The 12,369-nt window shown below is 42.0% G+C and overlaps 1 protein-coding gene across 2 annotated transcripts in view; it reads left to right on the top strand.

Moving 5' to 3' along the window:
- KCNH5 (potassium channel, voltage gated eag related subfamily H, member 5) overlaps nt 1–12,369 on the top strand; it is a 160,492-nt gene that overhangs the window by 43,627 nt on the left and 104,496 nt on the right. For both annotated transcript variants that reach the window (XM_014966615.1, XM_014966616.1), the window contains 2 exons: nt 541–656; nt 4,299–4,691. In XM_014966615.1, the coding sequence (XP_014822101.1) occupies nt 541–656; nt 4,299–4,691 (509 nt within the window). The remainder of the gene's footprint in view (nt 1–540; nt 657–4,298; nt 4,692–12,369) is intronic.

The following is a 12,369-nucleotide window of genomic DNA, read 5'->3' as shown; positions in this document are numbered from 1 at the left end:
AGGCAGTGATGTATTTTGCTGGTTTGTTGTGTTGGTTTTTTTTTAAAGTTTTAGTTTTGTCCCTGAAGTCTAGTTGGGGCAAGAAACAGTAAAGACCTAAGGATCAGGCTTTTGGGGCTGCTCCAGTGGCTCTGAATCAGCAGGAGCTTTTCTGTAGCTGGATTTTACTTGTGCAGGATTTGCAGACTTGGGAAGCCTTTGCATTAACTTCGGTGGCTTAGAATTGGATTTCAGCAGCAGAGCAACTCCCCAGAAGGCTGAAAGCACAATGTGATCCCTCTAACACAGCGTCTGCAAAAGGCAGGAGAAAGAATGAGCCAGGACATTTTGATTTTACTCAGAATTACACGTGGTTGCCTTGAAGCAGCGGTGTTTTCTCTCGTTTGCAAGGTCTTTAAGCCCGGTGCCTGAAGCTGTTCTGTGCAATGTTTTAGAGAAACTATTCGAGCCTGAGACTTAATATCAGCAAATGCCAAAGGAGATGCACTAGCGACGAGTGAGGTCTGAGTATTTCTGACACAATTTCCTCCTTTCCCACAGGTTGGACAAAGTTTGCTCGGTTGACGCGGGCCCTGACGAACAGCCGGAGCGTCCTGCAGCAGCTGACGCCCATGAACAAGGCTGAAGTGGTGCACAAACACTCCCGGTTAGCCGAGGTAAGGGGGGACAGACACCAGCCTGCTCCCTTGGTGAGGCAGGAAGAGATGGGGGCAAAGAAAACCCTAATTCCCATTAATAATGAAATGTTCTTAGAGGAAAACATTTCGCAACTCGGATTTGGACGACATGGAACCAGACTTGATGTTCTTGAGCCTTGTGGATGGTCGTTTACTCTCCTGGGGAAATGGGATTTGTTTGAGAAACCCCTTTGGAAGTATCCCCGGGGTTGTACAGGCACATCGAGTACATATTGAGCTTAATCTCGACTTTCTTGCAAAGTCATTCCTGCAGTATTTTTCTGATCATTTTTTTCTTCAGAACTGATGAAATGAACTCTTTGGCAGGTTGCAAACATCTCCTTAGCAGTGCAGATGGTGCAACAAGTGAATGCCTTCAGGTTAACTGATGAAACAGAGGTACTGCTTTCACCTTCATGTCCATTGGTAATGAAAAATACACGGGTCAAAAACATATGGTCAAAATATATGGGCTACTGAAAATTACAGCCCTAACCATCTTGTCCTAGAGAACTTCTCCTGGGTTCAATGCTAAGAAATGGTAACAACTTTAAATGTGGGTTTGATTGTTGGGGTTTTTTTTGTTCCCTTTTTGGTTTTAGTGGACTTTGATAATAAAAACTCTACTTAAATTAAAATCAGAATGGAAAGCCACAGTCTTCAGGTGTTGGCAGTGTGATGTTTTCCCTCGAATTATCCCATACCAATAGCTTGGATGACTGATGAGCCAAGTTACTCTTACATCTTGCTTTTCTAGTTAATGGCATTTCATTGTTTTGTAACTAAGTCCAGAGAAGGGAAGGCTGGAGAAGATGTGGTAACAATATTCAGATAAACCCAAAGCAGTGGCACAGAATGAGGAAGGAATGTTCACTGGGACCACTATAGCTAGAGAAAAATAAATGACATAAGTCACAGCAAGTAAGATTTAGATCAGGCAGTAGGAAAAGCTCACATAAAGGAGAAGGTTTTACTTGAGAATAGGTTGTGTGGAGAGTGTGCAATCTCCTCTCTTAAAAGTTTCTAAGAGCTGCAAAGTGCTTTGTAGGCAAAGTGCTGTGAGGAATGCAAACTGAGCGGCGGTACACCATTGCTGGAGAGGCCCCATTTTCCATACTTCTGCGTCTGAGGAGGAGTGTTATCATCACAGCTTATCCCGTACAGAACATACTGCTCACCTTTATCAGGCTTAAGAGTTATCAGCCATTTCCATTAGTTGTATACAAGAATAATTCAGAGAGCCTGTGATGAGCACAGCTGACTAACAAGATATTGTGTGTTCTTTAGTGGTTTAAAATTAAAAATTCATGCAGCATGAAAGAAATAATCATTATAGTTCAGTGGTCTCCACAGCCACTTGCCACCCACTCACCATGTCAAACTCAGCATGATATTATGTTAAGAATAATAATTATGCTTTTACAGTATCATGGGAGCTCCTAAGCACTATACCACCAGAGGCACGGGGAACTATCAAACATATGTTCCCTGCATTCGGCTTGAGCCCTAAGCAACTTATTATTCCAACTCTAGTGAGGCTGTTTCCAGCTCCTGCCCCAGTGAACAAGGCAGGGAACAAACAGGTCTGGAGAAACCAAGGGAAGAAGTCCCAGTCTGATTTATCATGCCGGTAAAGTGTTGACCACAGATGAGTCCAAAGAGGTAACTGGAGATAATGACCAGATAATCAGTCAAAGCCAAAACAGAGTGTTAAAAGCAGGGAACAATTTTGGTATTGAATGAGTTTCATGGATTTGCACAAAGGCAGCTGTGAAAAAGAGACTGTATTGATTATTGCTTTTATTCCAGGGAGGGACTGAGGGTTCCACCAGTGAGTTCAGTGTGCCCCAGTGGTCAGTTGAACCTTGTCCATTGGGTGGTTTTAGGAGTGCTGTTAGTGAGTCGTGTCCTGGCCACAGGGGAAGGGACACCTGGAGGTTGATATTTTTATGCATCTCACCAGGGATTTGGCATCTGTGAGGGTCTTTGATGTGTGCCATTGGAACCACAGTGCTTGGTGTGTGTTGCTGTTCAGCTGGAGGTCAACACACACCTTTGTGTTCACCAAAGCTAGTGTGATAAGAAGTTGTTGGCAGCCATGGTCTCCTGAAGGTCTCTGCTGCACTGTCACTGCTGCCCGTGGAGTGGGGTCTAGTGGTTTTCTGGTCAGAGGGTAAATTTATGCAACTCAGCTGACTCTGTAGAAGACAAATGGCTAACTAATGTAACAACAAGTTAGTTTTTCATCTTATCAGTTTAACTAACTTTCCTTACAGGTCATAGTTGCTTAATCTGACCTTAGGGAGAGTGGGAACAGGTAAGCAGAAGCCGGTTTGCATCCCATCAGGTTACAGCCCAACATTAGACATGTTGGGAAGCCACATCTGCCAACAGAGAGTGAGAGAAGCTGCTGTAGTTTTCCCTTGGTGATTCCTGAAGAACAGATTTGCAGTAGAGCCAGACTTTTCCTGTCTGATCTCAGTTACAGTTTTCCCATCTTAAAAATGAGACTGCAAAAACTTAATGGAGAATCCCTATCTGTAGTAATTGAGTTCGTATTCTTATTTGTTGCTTATTTAGAGCCATTTACTCCTCTTGATGGTGGAAGCATCCTGTGTTTTACCATTTTTACACATTGCTGTTTGCAATCCAACTGTCCTTGCAAATAAGGTGCATCAGCTCTGATATGGGACAGCTGTAGGGCTGAAATGAGTTTTAAAGTGGCTGGAATTATTTAGTTTGTCCCATACAGACTTCACATCCCCAAATGTAAAAGGTGTTATTAGTTCTAAAATACACACGAATCTCTCAGTTGTCAGTGCAATATATTGCCATGTTGTGGGTTCTTTTGTGCTTTTGTTTCTTGTATTGGACTGAGATAGGAGGTAATTAGATTACCTGTGAGGAGGTAATTAGATTACCTGGGAGGAATATCTTCAGTGAATTTGGCTTGGTTCCTTTGCAGTGCTTCCAGTTCCACATTTTACAGAAGTGTGCATGCAGAAGACTATAGTCGTATGCAAAAAAGAAAAATCATTACAAGAAATAAAAGAGAACCCACTAGTGTTGCTTGTGAGAGCAACAACGTTTTGAAGAAAATGAGAAGGAAGCATGATACTGCCAGGTGTTAGAGGAGAAATTGTGCACGCAACGCTTAATTTTAGGAGGTCAGCCAGCAAGGTTTGCCTTTGATGGGGTATTGTTCTCACTCAACAGTGGTTTATAAAAGAGGCCAGGCATGAAGGATTAGTCTTGTAACACTTCCAAATATGAATGAATACTCATGTTCATAACTGCAGAGCATAAACTGGTGTGGCAGTACCTACAGCCTGTTTATGGAGCTTCCCTGCCCTTGCTATTGGCATGGTTTCACCTCAGTCAATCTGCAAAGACCTCCCTTTTTGCAAGAATATCCTTAGGTTCTCTCCTGCTCCCATTCATTCAGTGATAGCTGCCTCCACTCATTCTTAATAAATCAGATCATTCAGAGACTGAGGGTTGACTTGCAGTGTCCCATGAACACAGTCCCGTCTTTGTTCTGTTCCTTACAGAAATCCATAAGATCCCTTACTGGATCATAATAATTGAAAACTGTAACATTTGCTTTTCTGTCTTTTACAGGTTCTTCAGCTGGGATCTGATATTCTTCCTCAGTACAAGCAAGAAGCTCCAAAGACTCCACCACACATTATACTACACTATTGTGCTTTTAAGACCACTTGGGACTGGGTCATCTTAATTCTAACCTTCTACACAGCAATTATGGTTCCATATAACGTCTCCTTCAAGACAAAACAGAACAACATTGCCTGGCTTGTGCTGGACAGTGTCGTGGACGTTATTTTTCTGGTTGACATTGTTTTGAACTTTCATACAACCTTTGTTGGCCCTGGTGGAGAGGTTATATCTGATCCCAAACTCATACGGATGAACTACCTGAAAACGTGGTTTGTGATTGATCTTCTGTCCTGTTTACCATATGACATCATCAATGCCTTTGAGAATGTGGATGAGGTAAGTGATTGCAGTCCACCTTAAAAGGATTATTTTAATTAGGAATTAATTTAGAAGCATGCTCCCAGGCATCTGGCAGCAATAAAAGGCAACTGAAGCTCTGTGCAAATACGCAGGGAAGAAATTAAGCTGCTGGGCTTCACATATGCAGCATTCCCATGTTGGAGAAGAGGTGTCTTATGATTTCAGTACCGTGTGTGGATGTGTACATTAATGGACGTGGGTTTTAGAATCACTTGCTTGTCATCCGAGCATTGAAAGCACTTCTGAGGAGAAGGATCTGGGGGTCCTGGTGGATGGTAAACTATCCATGAGCCAGCAATGGGCCCTTGTGGCCAAGAGGCCAATGGGATCCTAGGCTGCATAGGGAAAAGTGTGGCCAGTGGGTGGAGGGGGGTCATTCTCCCCTTCTGCTCTGCACTGGGGAGGCCACAACTGGAATCCTGCCTCCAGTTCTGGGCTCCCCAGTTCCAGAGAGACAGGGAACTGCTGGAGAGAGTCCAGCGTAGGGCAACAAAGGTGATGGAAGGATTGGAGCATCTCCCTGATGAGGAAAGGCTGAGAGAGCTGGGGCTCTTGAGCCTGGAGAAGAGAAGGCTGAGGGGAGACCTAATTAATGCTTCCAAGGATCTAAAGGGTGGGTTGAAGGAGGATGGAGGTGGACTCTTTTCAGTGGTTCCCAGTGACAGGACGAGGGACAACGGGCACAAGCTGGACCATGGGAAGTTCCACTCCAATGTGAGGAAGAACTTCTTTGGGGTGAGGGGGGCAGAGCCCTGGCAGAGGCTGCCCAGGGAGGGTGTGGAGGCCCCTTCTCTGGAGATCTTCAAGCCCTGCCTGGATGCTCCTGAGTGATGTGCTCTGGGCAACCCTGCTTTGGCAGGGGAGTTGGACTGGATGGTCTCTAGAAGGTCCCTTCCAACTCTGACAATTCTGTGAATCCAAAAGCATTGTTGTGTGTCCATGTCAAAACAGGCTGGACTAGTTGGGATGTCCCCCTGCCACAGCCTCCCTTTTCTGCTCAGACCCAACAATTGCCTTTAAATAGTCCTGATTCATTGCAGGGCAGACTAATATGCCCTGATATAAATAATCAAAACTTGCTATCTGCTGTGACCGAAGCTGTTAGCAAATTTGCCAATGACTTATCCGGAAGTAGAGAGTGCCTCTGAATGAGAATTTTTAAAATCATGTCCTTGGATTACTTTTTGAACCATGCAGTAATTTTCTTTATTTTGGTGATGTCTTTTTAAATGTCTGATTGAGAAGGAGATTATGCTCCATTTTTTTAAATGATTCTTGAGCTACTGCTGGAATTTTAGAAACTGTTTGAGGAGAGAGAATATAAATGTCTTAAACGGACACTGAATTAAAGCTTTTTAACTGCTAAATGTATTAACAGTTACGAAATTGAGCTTGCAGCCTAAGATAATAGAGAAAACAAGCAATAACCATGACAAATAATGCATGCACAAGTCAGTGTAGAGAAAATCCATTATTAAAATGCAACTATAATGGCATTAGGACTTGTTTTACTTTTTCACTCAAGCCGTTTATCATTAGGGACACAAACAGATGAAAAAGCCTCTGTTCATTTTTTATCATTTTAAGATTTTTTTCTTAGATTTTTTTCTGCAGTTATATATCCTCACTATATAAAATCTACATTCTTACTTTTTAATACAGAGTTTATTACAGATTTTGTAGATCTCCTTTAAAATTCCATCCCTGTCTCTGTGCTGGGTACCATCTTTCGATATTGTTCCATTTTATTTATAGCACATATGACAGAAGTGATAATACTTGCAGCTTAAATTCAAGATCTTATAAGGGCTGCCCGTCTCGAAGCAGGTTGTACTGTCAGGCTGTGTAAGGAGGTGGTATCATCAAGGTTATAAATATAATACAGCTTTTTAAGATAACCAATTTCAGACTAAGAGGAATCTGATTTTTATAAAAATGTAGCGTTATCTCCAGATTTTCTCGCTTTAATATGTAAAACAAACTGAAAATTTCCGTGCCCGAGCCGTACAGATTTAAATTATGAGCTTAACCTCTTTCTCTAACATATAGATGGGAAATAAACCATCTGCAATGTTTGTGACAGTGAAGAGAATCAATGGCACAGTGCGTTATAATTGGGGCACACTTAAAGTGGCAAACTTTGACCCAAATGTAATAATAGCAAGGTATCATGAGCAGTGATCCTAGATCTCCTATCATTTACTCCAAACAAATGAAGTATCAACTCCTTTTTCATTAAGAGAAGCAATGGTAACATTTCTTTCTCATGAAATGGTGTGTTACGGCCCTGGAGTCTCCAGCAGACATTTGTAACTACTTATGGACTTGATTTCAAACTCCTCCAAATCCAGTTTTCCCTTCTGCCTGAAAAGAATTGCAGTGATTTTCAAAACCAGGTGTGTAAACAGTCAGTCTTTCCTCCATGGGTCTACATTTTCCCTTTTCTCTGTCTTCCAGAGGAGATTTTTTTTGGTTTGTTTGCTATGTCTTCATTTGTGACAGCTGAGGTTTTTGAGCTGGTCGGTGTGTCCTGGCTGGTTGTAGTTATTAATGCTCTTTATCTTTGTTTGGTTTTTAACATTGATTTTAACTGCTACTTCTTTTCTGGGATTTAACTTTTTGGCCCACTAGCAGCAGTGTGCTCAAACGCTGTTTGTAGGTAAAGAATAAGTAAAGCAATAAGCTTAATTTGGAAGAAATATTCCAATTGATTAAAAGGAAAGTATTTCTCATTAGAAGGTGAATGTTTCCTCCTTAAGGCCAGTAGGAGAGAGGTGTTCTTTTAGCTCTTGATTTTAGTAGATTTTAGCTCTTATCTTGGCCCTGGGTGTTGGATAAGGGCATTTGTCTTTAGCATTAAAGTTGCAGATTGTGGCATTTCAGAAAAAGTTAACAGAAAAAATAGAACTTAGCAGTTAAGAACTTGGGGGCAGGTCCTGCAGCTATTTGAGTTCTTGATATGGTGGCCAAGAATGGACCCAAATCAGGGCGAATAGCCCTAAAAGCCAATTGAGTGAAAATGACTTTCCAAGTTTCCCTTCTGTGTCCCACCTCCATCCCTCCTTTTGCAGATAAAGCATCAAAGGAGCTAGGTGAGTCGAGGGAGACACCCATTGCAGGCAGTTTCTTTTTCTCCCTTTATGCAGTTTCTCATGCATAAAGAGGGATACGACCAAGAAGTTTAGGTTCATGTCTCTCTGATGTAGATGTAGACTCCTGTATGTCATAGAGGTGCTTGGAGGTTCTCATGCAGAGGCTGCTGAGTTATTGTATAAGACGCCTTATGCACTTGAGTGCTAGAATTCAGGAGATAAATAGAAAGATTAAAAAAAAAGAATTTGAGAAAAGAAAATGTGAGTTTTCTTATTGCGGGTCAGAGTTCTTCAAATGCAGTCATTCGTGGCCGGAGTCAGAACAGTGGCATTTCCATCATGGACAACATTAGGCTGAGGCTGGAAGCTTGTGAAATTCCCGCTGGAGGCCAACATGATCGCAAATCAAAGTTATTTTGTTGTTGAGTCGATGCAGAGCCTCAGTAGAAGGATATGATGAAAAGGATTATGACACAGAAATTGATAATTGGGGAGGATTAAGATGATTTGAGGCAGGATTAGAGGCGTAGGTTTCCATGCCTGCAGTGGCAGAGCCAAGCTGTTAGAGTCTGCTCAGGGGGATTTGGATGTATGACAAGGAGGGGGAAAGGTAAGATAATGAGAGAGAGAGAGAGAGAGATACCTTGCACAGCAGAGAGTGATGGATGAGGAATTAAGTGGCTAAGTGGTATTGAAAGGGTAGGAAAACAAGGTAAAATAGGCTGGAGAAAAATGAGCTGAGAGAGAGGAAAGTGGAATCCTTAGCGGGATAGGTACTTTATTTTAGAAAATTGGTAGGATGATAGTCCTAGAAATCAGAAAAATGCATGGCATCTTTTCTAGTCGGGAAACGTTACTTGCACTGAAATAGATTCTGGCTAAACCAAAGCTGTACAGAAGACCTTTCATATATAGAATATGTGTGAGAAGGGACACTATTAAACATACTGGGGAATCCAGCCAATTTTCAAAGTACAAACCAGAATGGAATGTGTGTGCTCAGAGTCTCTGAAACTAAGCTGATTTTTCTTTTTTTTTTTTTTTTTTTTTAAGTAAAAGAGTTCTCTAAAACTTCAGACTTAGTCTGAAAGTACATGTCTGTCTGTCTCTTCTTTTACATTAAAAAAAAAGAAAAAAATGGTTTTCAAATGAGTTGTATAAAAGATCGCCCTTTCTGCAAGAATTAGTTTTCATGAGCCGATGGCTGGAAGTGAAAGCAGACAAATTTAAATGACAGAAAACTCTGAAGTTCTAAGTCTGTTGTTTAATAATGTAAGACTGCATGACCCGATGGCCTTTAAAATTTAGTGATCTGTGCAGAACATATTAAGGCATGGAATCCTTGTAATTGTAATCTTCTTTTAATTACTATTATCGATCTCTTTCAGCAGTGGAAGAAACTTCTTTGCATCGTTGCAATTCATAGCAACTAAAATAGCAATGTCTGTAATTTGGAAGCAAACAAAAGCTGATACAATTAATTTAGCCACATTCACAACTGCAGTGCTTTACTGCAAACGTTCCCTTTATGGGAGATGTTTGAAGGAGGGTTTTAGGGACCCCCTGCTCTGAGTGTCACATGCAAGGTGAAGATAAATTGGTATGTTTCACCAATGTGGCTTTGGCTCTGAAATAGCCTATGGCCAGCTACCTTTCTTAAATCTAGGTGGCTGACGTGGAGAAAATAATTCCCAGAACTAAATCCCTGCTGCAGCCAAGTGTTAAACTATGATGGAAACTCCTAGCAACGTAACAACAGATGCACTGGGCCCAGGACCTGGCATTTTCCCCTTTGTTATGCGTTGGGAAGGCAATTAAATGTGAAGAATACCGTCATTTTGCTGTAGTGTGCAGAAAACTGCAATATAATAATACAAAGGCTTGGTTACGGTGCCGAAATATAAAGGTATCCACCTTAGGCATAAATTTATATATAGACTGTCGACCATATTCACCCTTGTCACTTATTCACCCTTATTTCATTTAGTTGCAGAGTTGCACCATGTCTCTATAGCTTTTGGTCAAGCTAAGGTTTTATCCAAGGTGTGCCGCTGTTTGATTGCCAGCTTTTTTAATGCTGTACAAGGTCTGGGATATTTCTGTAGGGTTCCCTTGTGTAGATACATGAATGTCATCCAGATGTGAGGGGCAACTTCTGAAAGGAAGGACCTGAACTGCGAGTCGGTGCAGGGGTGGTGGTGGCAGGGCAGGCAGGGTTGTCACAGAATCACAGAATCCCATGGGGTTTGAAGGGACCTCTGGAGATCATCTAGTCCAACCCCCTGCCAAAGCAGGTCCACCCAGAGCAGGTCCCACAGGAACGTGTTCAGGTGGGTTTGAATGTCTCCAGAGAAGGAGACTCCACCACCTCCCTGGGCAGCCTCTGCCAGGGCTCTGCCACCCTCACAGGAAAGAAGTTCCTCCTCATGTTTAGGTGGAACTTCTCACATTCAAGTTTATGCCCATTTCCTCTTCTCCTGTCCCTGGGCACCACTGAAAAAAGACCGGCCCCATCCTCTTGACACCCTTCCTTGAAGTATTTATAAGCATTGATCAGATCCCCCCTCAGCCTTCTCTTCTCCAGACTAAAAAGCCCCAAGTCCCTCAGCCTCTCCTCATAAGGGAGATGCTCCAGGCCCTACATCATCTCATGTCCCATGAGGTGGATGTGGATTATGGCATACTGAACTTTAATTATATGTCTCAGTGGTCTTCCCCCTTTACCACTCCCTTTTTAAATTTTTATTTTCTTTTTAAATGTGTTGTGTATGAAGCAGATGTTGGGTACAAGCTATTTAAATCAAATCTTTAGTCAGATCCACATTCAAGTGACGCGGAGTCCAATTAGGGCAAATTGTGCGTGGAGCAGTTTCAAGGGAAGCTTGAGTCCTGTGTGGTCCCTTTGGTTGCAAAGGAGGGGAGGGCTTACAAAGGAGATGAGGCAATTGAAATCATCTGCTCAGATACTCCCTGAAATAAGGCTGCTGGGGGTAACACAAATCCACATTTCTGAGATTGCTGTGCTCAGCCGTCAATAGGAGGAAAAAAAGTTGCAGCCTTAGGGATGAGCAGTTGTTCTGCACAAAATGGAGCCAAGGTACAGCCCTGGAGAAACGAATTGCATGGCTAACAGCAGGATTGGCAACGTTTTACTAGCGAGACAGCCTTGTAACTTGGTGTGAGTCTTTATTTTGTTAAGGACTGGGTCGGTGCTATGTCTGCCCCTTGGCGTCAGGTGTATGTGTGGTCCCAGAAGTACTTGTAGAAGCACTGCAACTCAGGTTACTCTCTCCAGGTATTTCTTCTCTTTTCATTCCTGTATTGGCATAGGAAATTTGTAGTTTGTTGGTGGCATTAAACTATCAGCCAAGTTCAGTATCCCGTTCAGAAGCTGTCCCAACTGATACGACAGACCTTCTTCTCCCTCCCATTTCATCCTCCGTCCACCTTCCCTAAGTAAGTGAAAATTACCAGATTTTATGATACCATCCTCATTTTTCCTGGTTGGGCACACTGATGCACCAACAAGTAAATAGTGCAAGATGCCAAATTCCCCTTAACTTGAATTTAGAAGAAATATTTTGAAATCACCCTTCTTTTTATAGCCCCAGTCATTCACTGTTAGAAATGTATTGCATTGTATAGTTGTGCCATAAACAATTCACGAGAAGTTTATTTATAATGCTCTAGCTTATTGTCATTTGTGTTAGGGGAGAAAAAATTCCCCCACCCTCCTGGGAGGAAAAAAAAAGGATAAATCTCAAGCAACAAATCTAGAGGTGCTTTCAGAGAGTGTGTGAGAAAACCTGTGTGCTTATATTTTGCTGTAAGGACTCAATTTTGTGCTCTCTGCAGTCACTGTTGCTGCCAGTCCTGCAGGGTCAAGTATTCTATGGGCTCTGCTTGTACCAGGACCCAGGATCGAGATAGATTGTGCAGAAGCAAAGCCTCTTGTTACCATGTGGATTTATGTAATTGAACGCAAACCCTAAACTGAGTTCCTAAAGTGGTGATAAATCAGAAATGTTGCTTTTTTTCTTTTTCTCATTGCAGCATTTGATTTGTAACTATGCAACTTTATTAAGTGTAATTGTTTACCTAAAAAGAAGGGTTTCTGAGATATGTTGGAAGATTTATTTTAACATTAACTCCAGTAAAGAAGCAATAAGGAGCTAGCCAGAGATTTTAGACCTAAGCTCTATTTAAGTAGCTGAGCTCAAAAATTTCTTTTGAGAGTGATTTGCTGGTTAAATTTCTTTCTTTATGAGGTTAATTATCCTCCTGAATACTCCTCCTGCACTGCACAGAATAGTACCTTCTGGATATGTGCTTCCAGGCTCGCTCACTCACTCGTGTTGGCAAGACTCACCATTTCAGTTTTTCCCAAAATCTGTAGGCACTTTATTATTTTTTTTCACATTGTATACCATCATGTAGCAACTGCTTAGTGAAAATTGCCCAAAGTTTACAAAAGTGGTGCCTTTTTCACTGCTTCAATACCAAATGCTGAGCTATACCTTGACAGAATCAGCTAAGTGATTTGTTTGGGTGAATTTTTTTTT

This window comes from Calidris pugnax, unplaced genomic scaffold, assembly GCF_001431845.1.
Source record: "Calidris pugnax isolate Ruff unplaced genomic scaffold, ASM143184v1 scaffold74, whole genome shotgun sequence".
Lineage (NCBI taxonomy): Eukaryota > Metazoa > Chordata > Aves > Charadriiformes > Scolopacidae > Calidris > Calidris pugnax.
The sequence above is the reverse complement of the archived record's forward strand: the minus strand, read 5'-3'. Positions and strand labels throughout refer to the sequence as shown.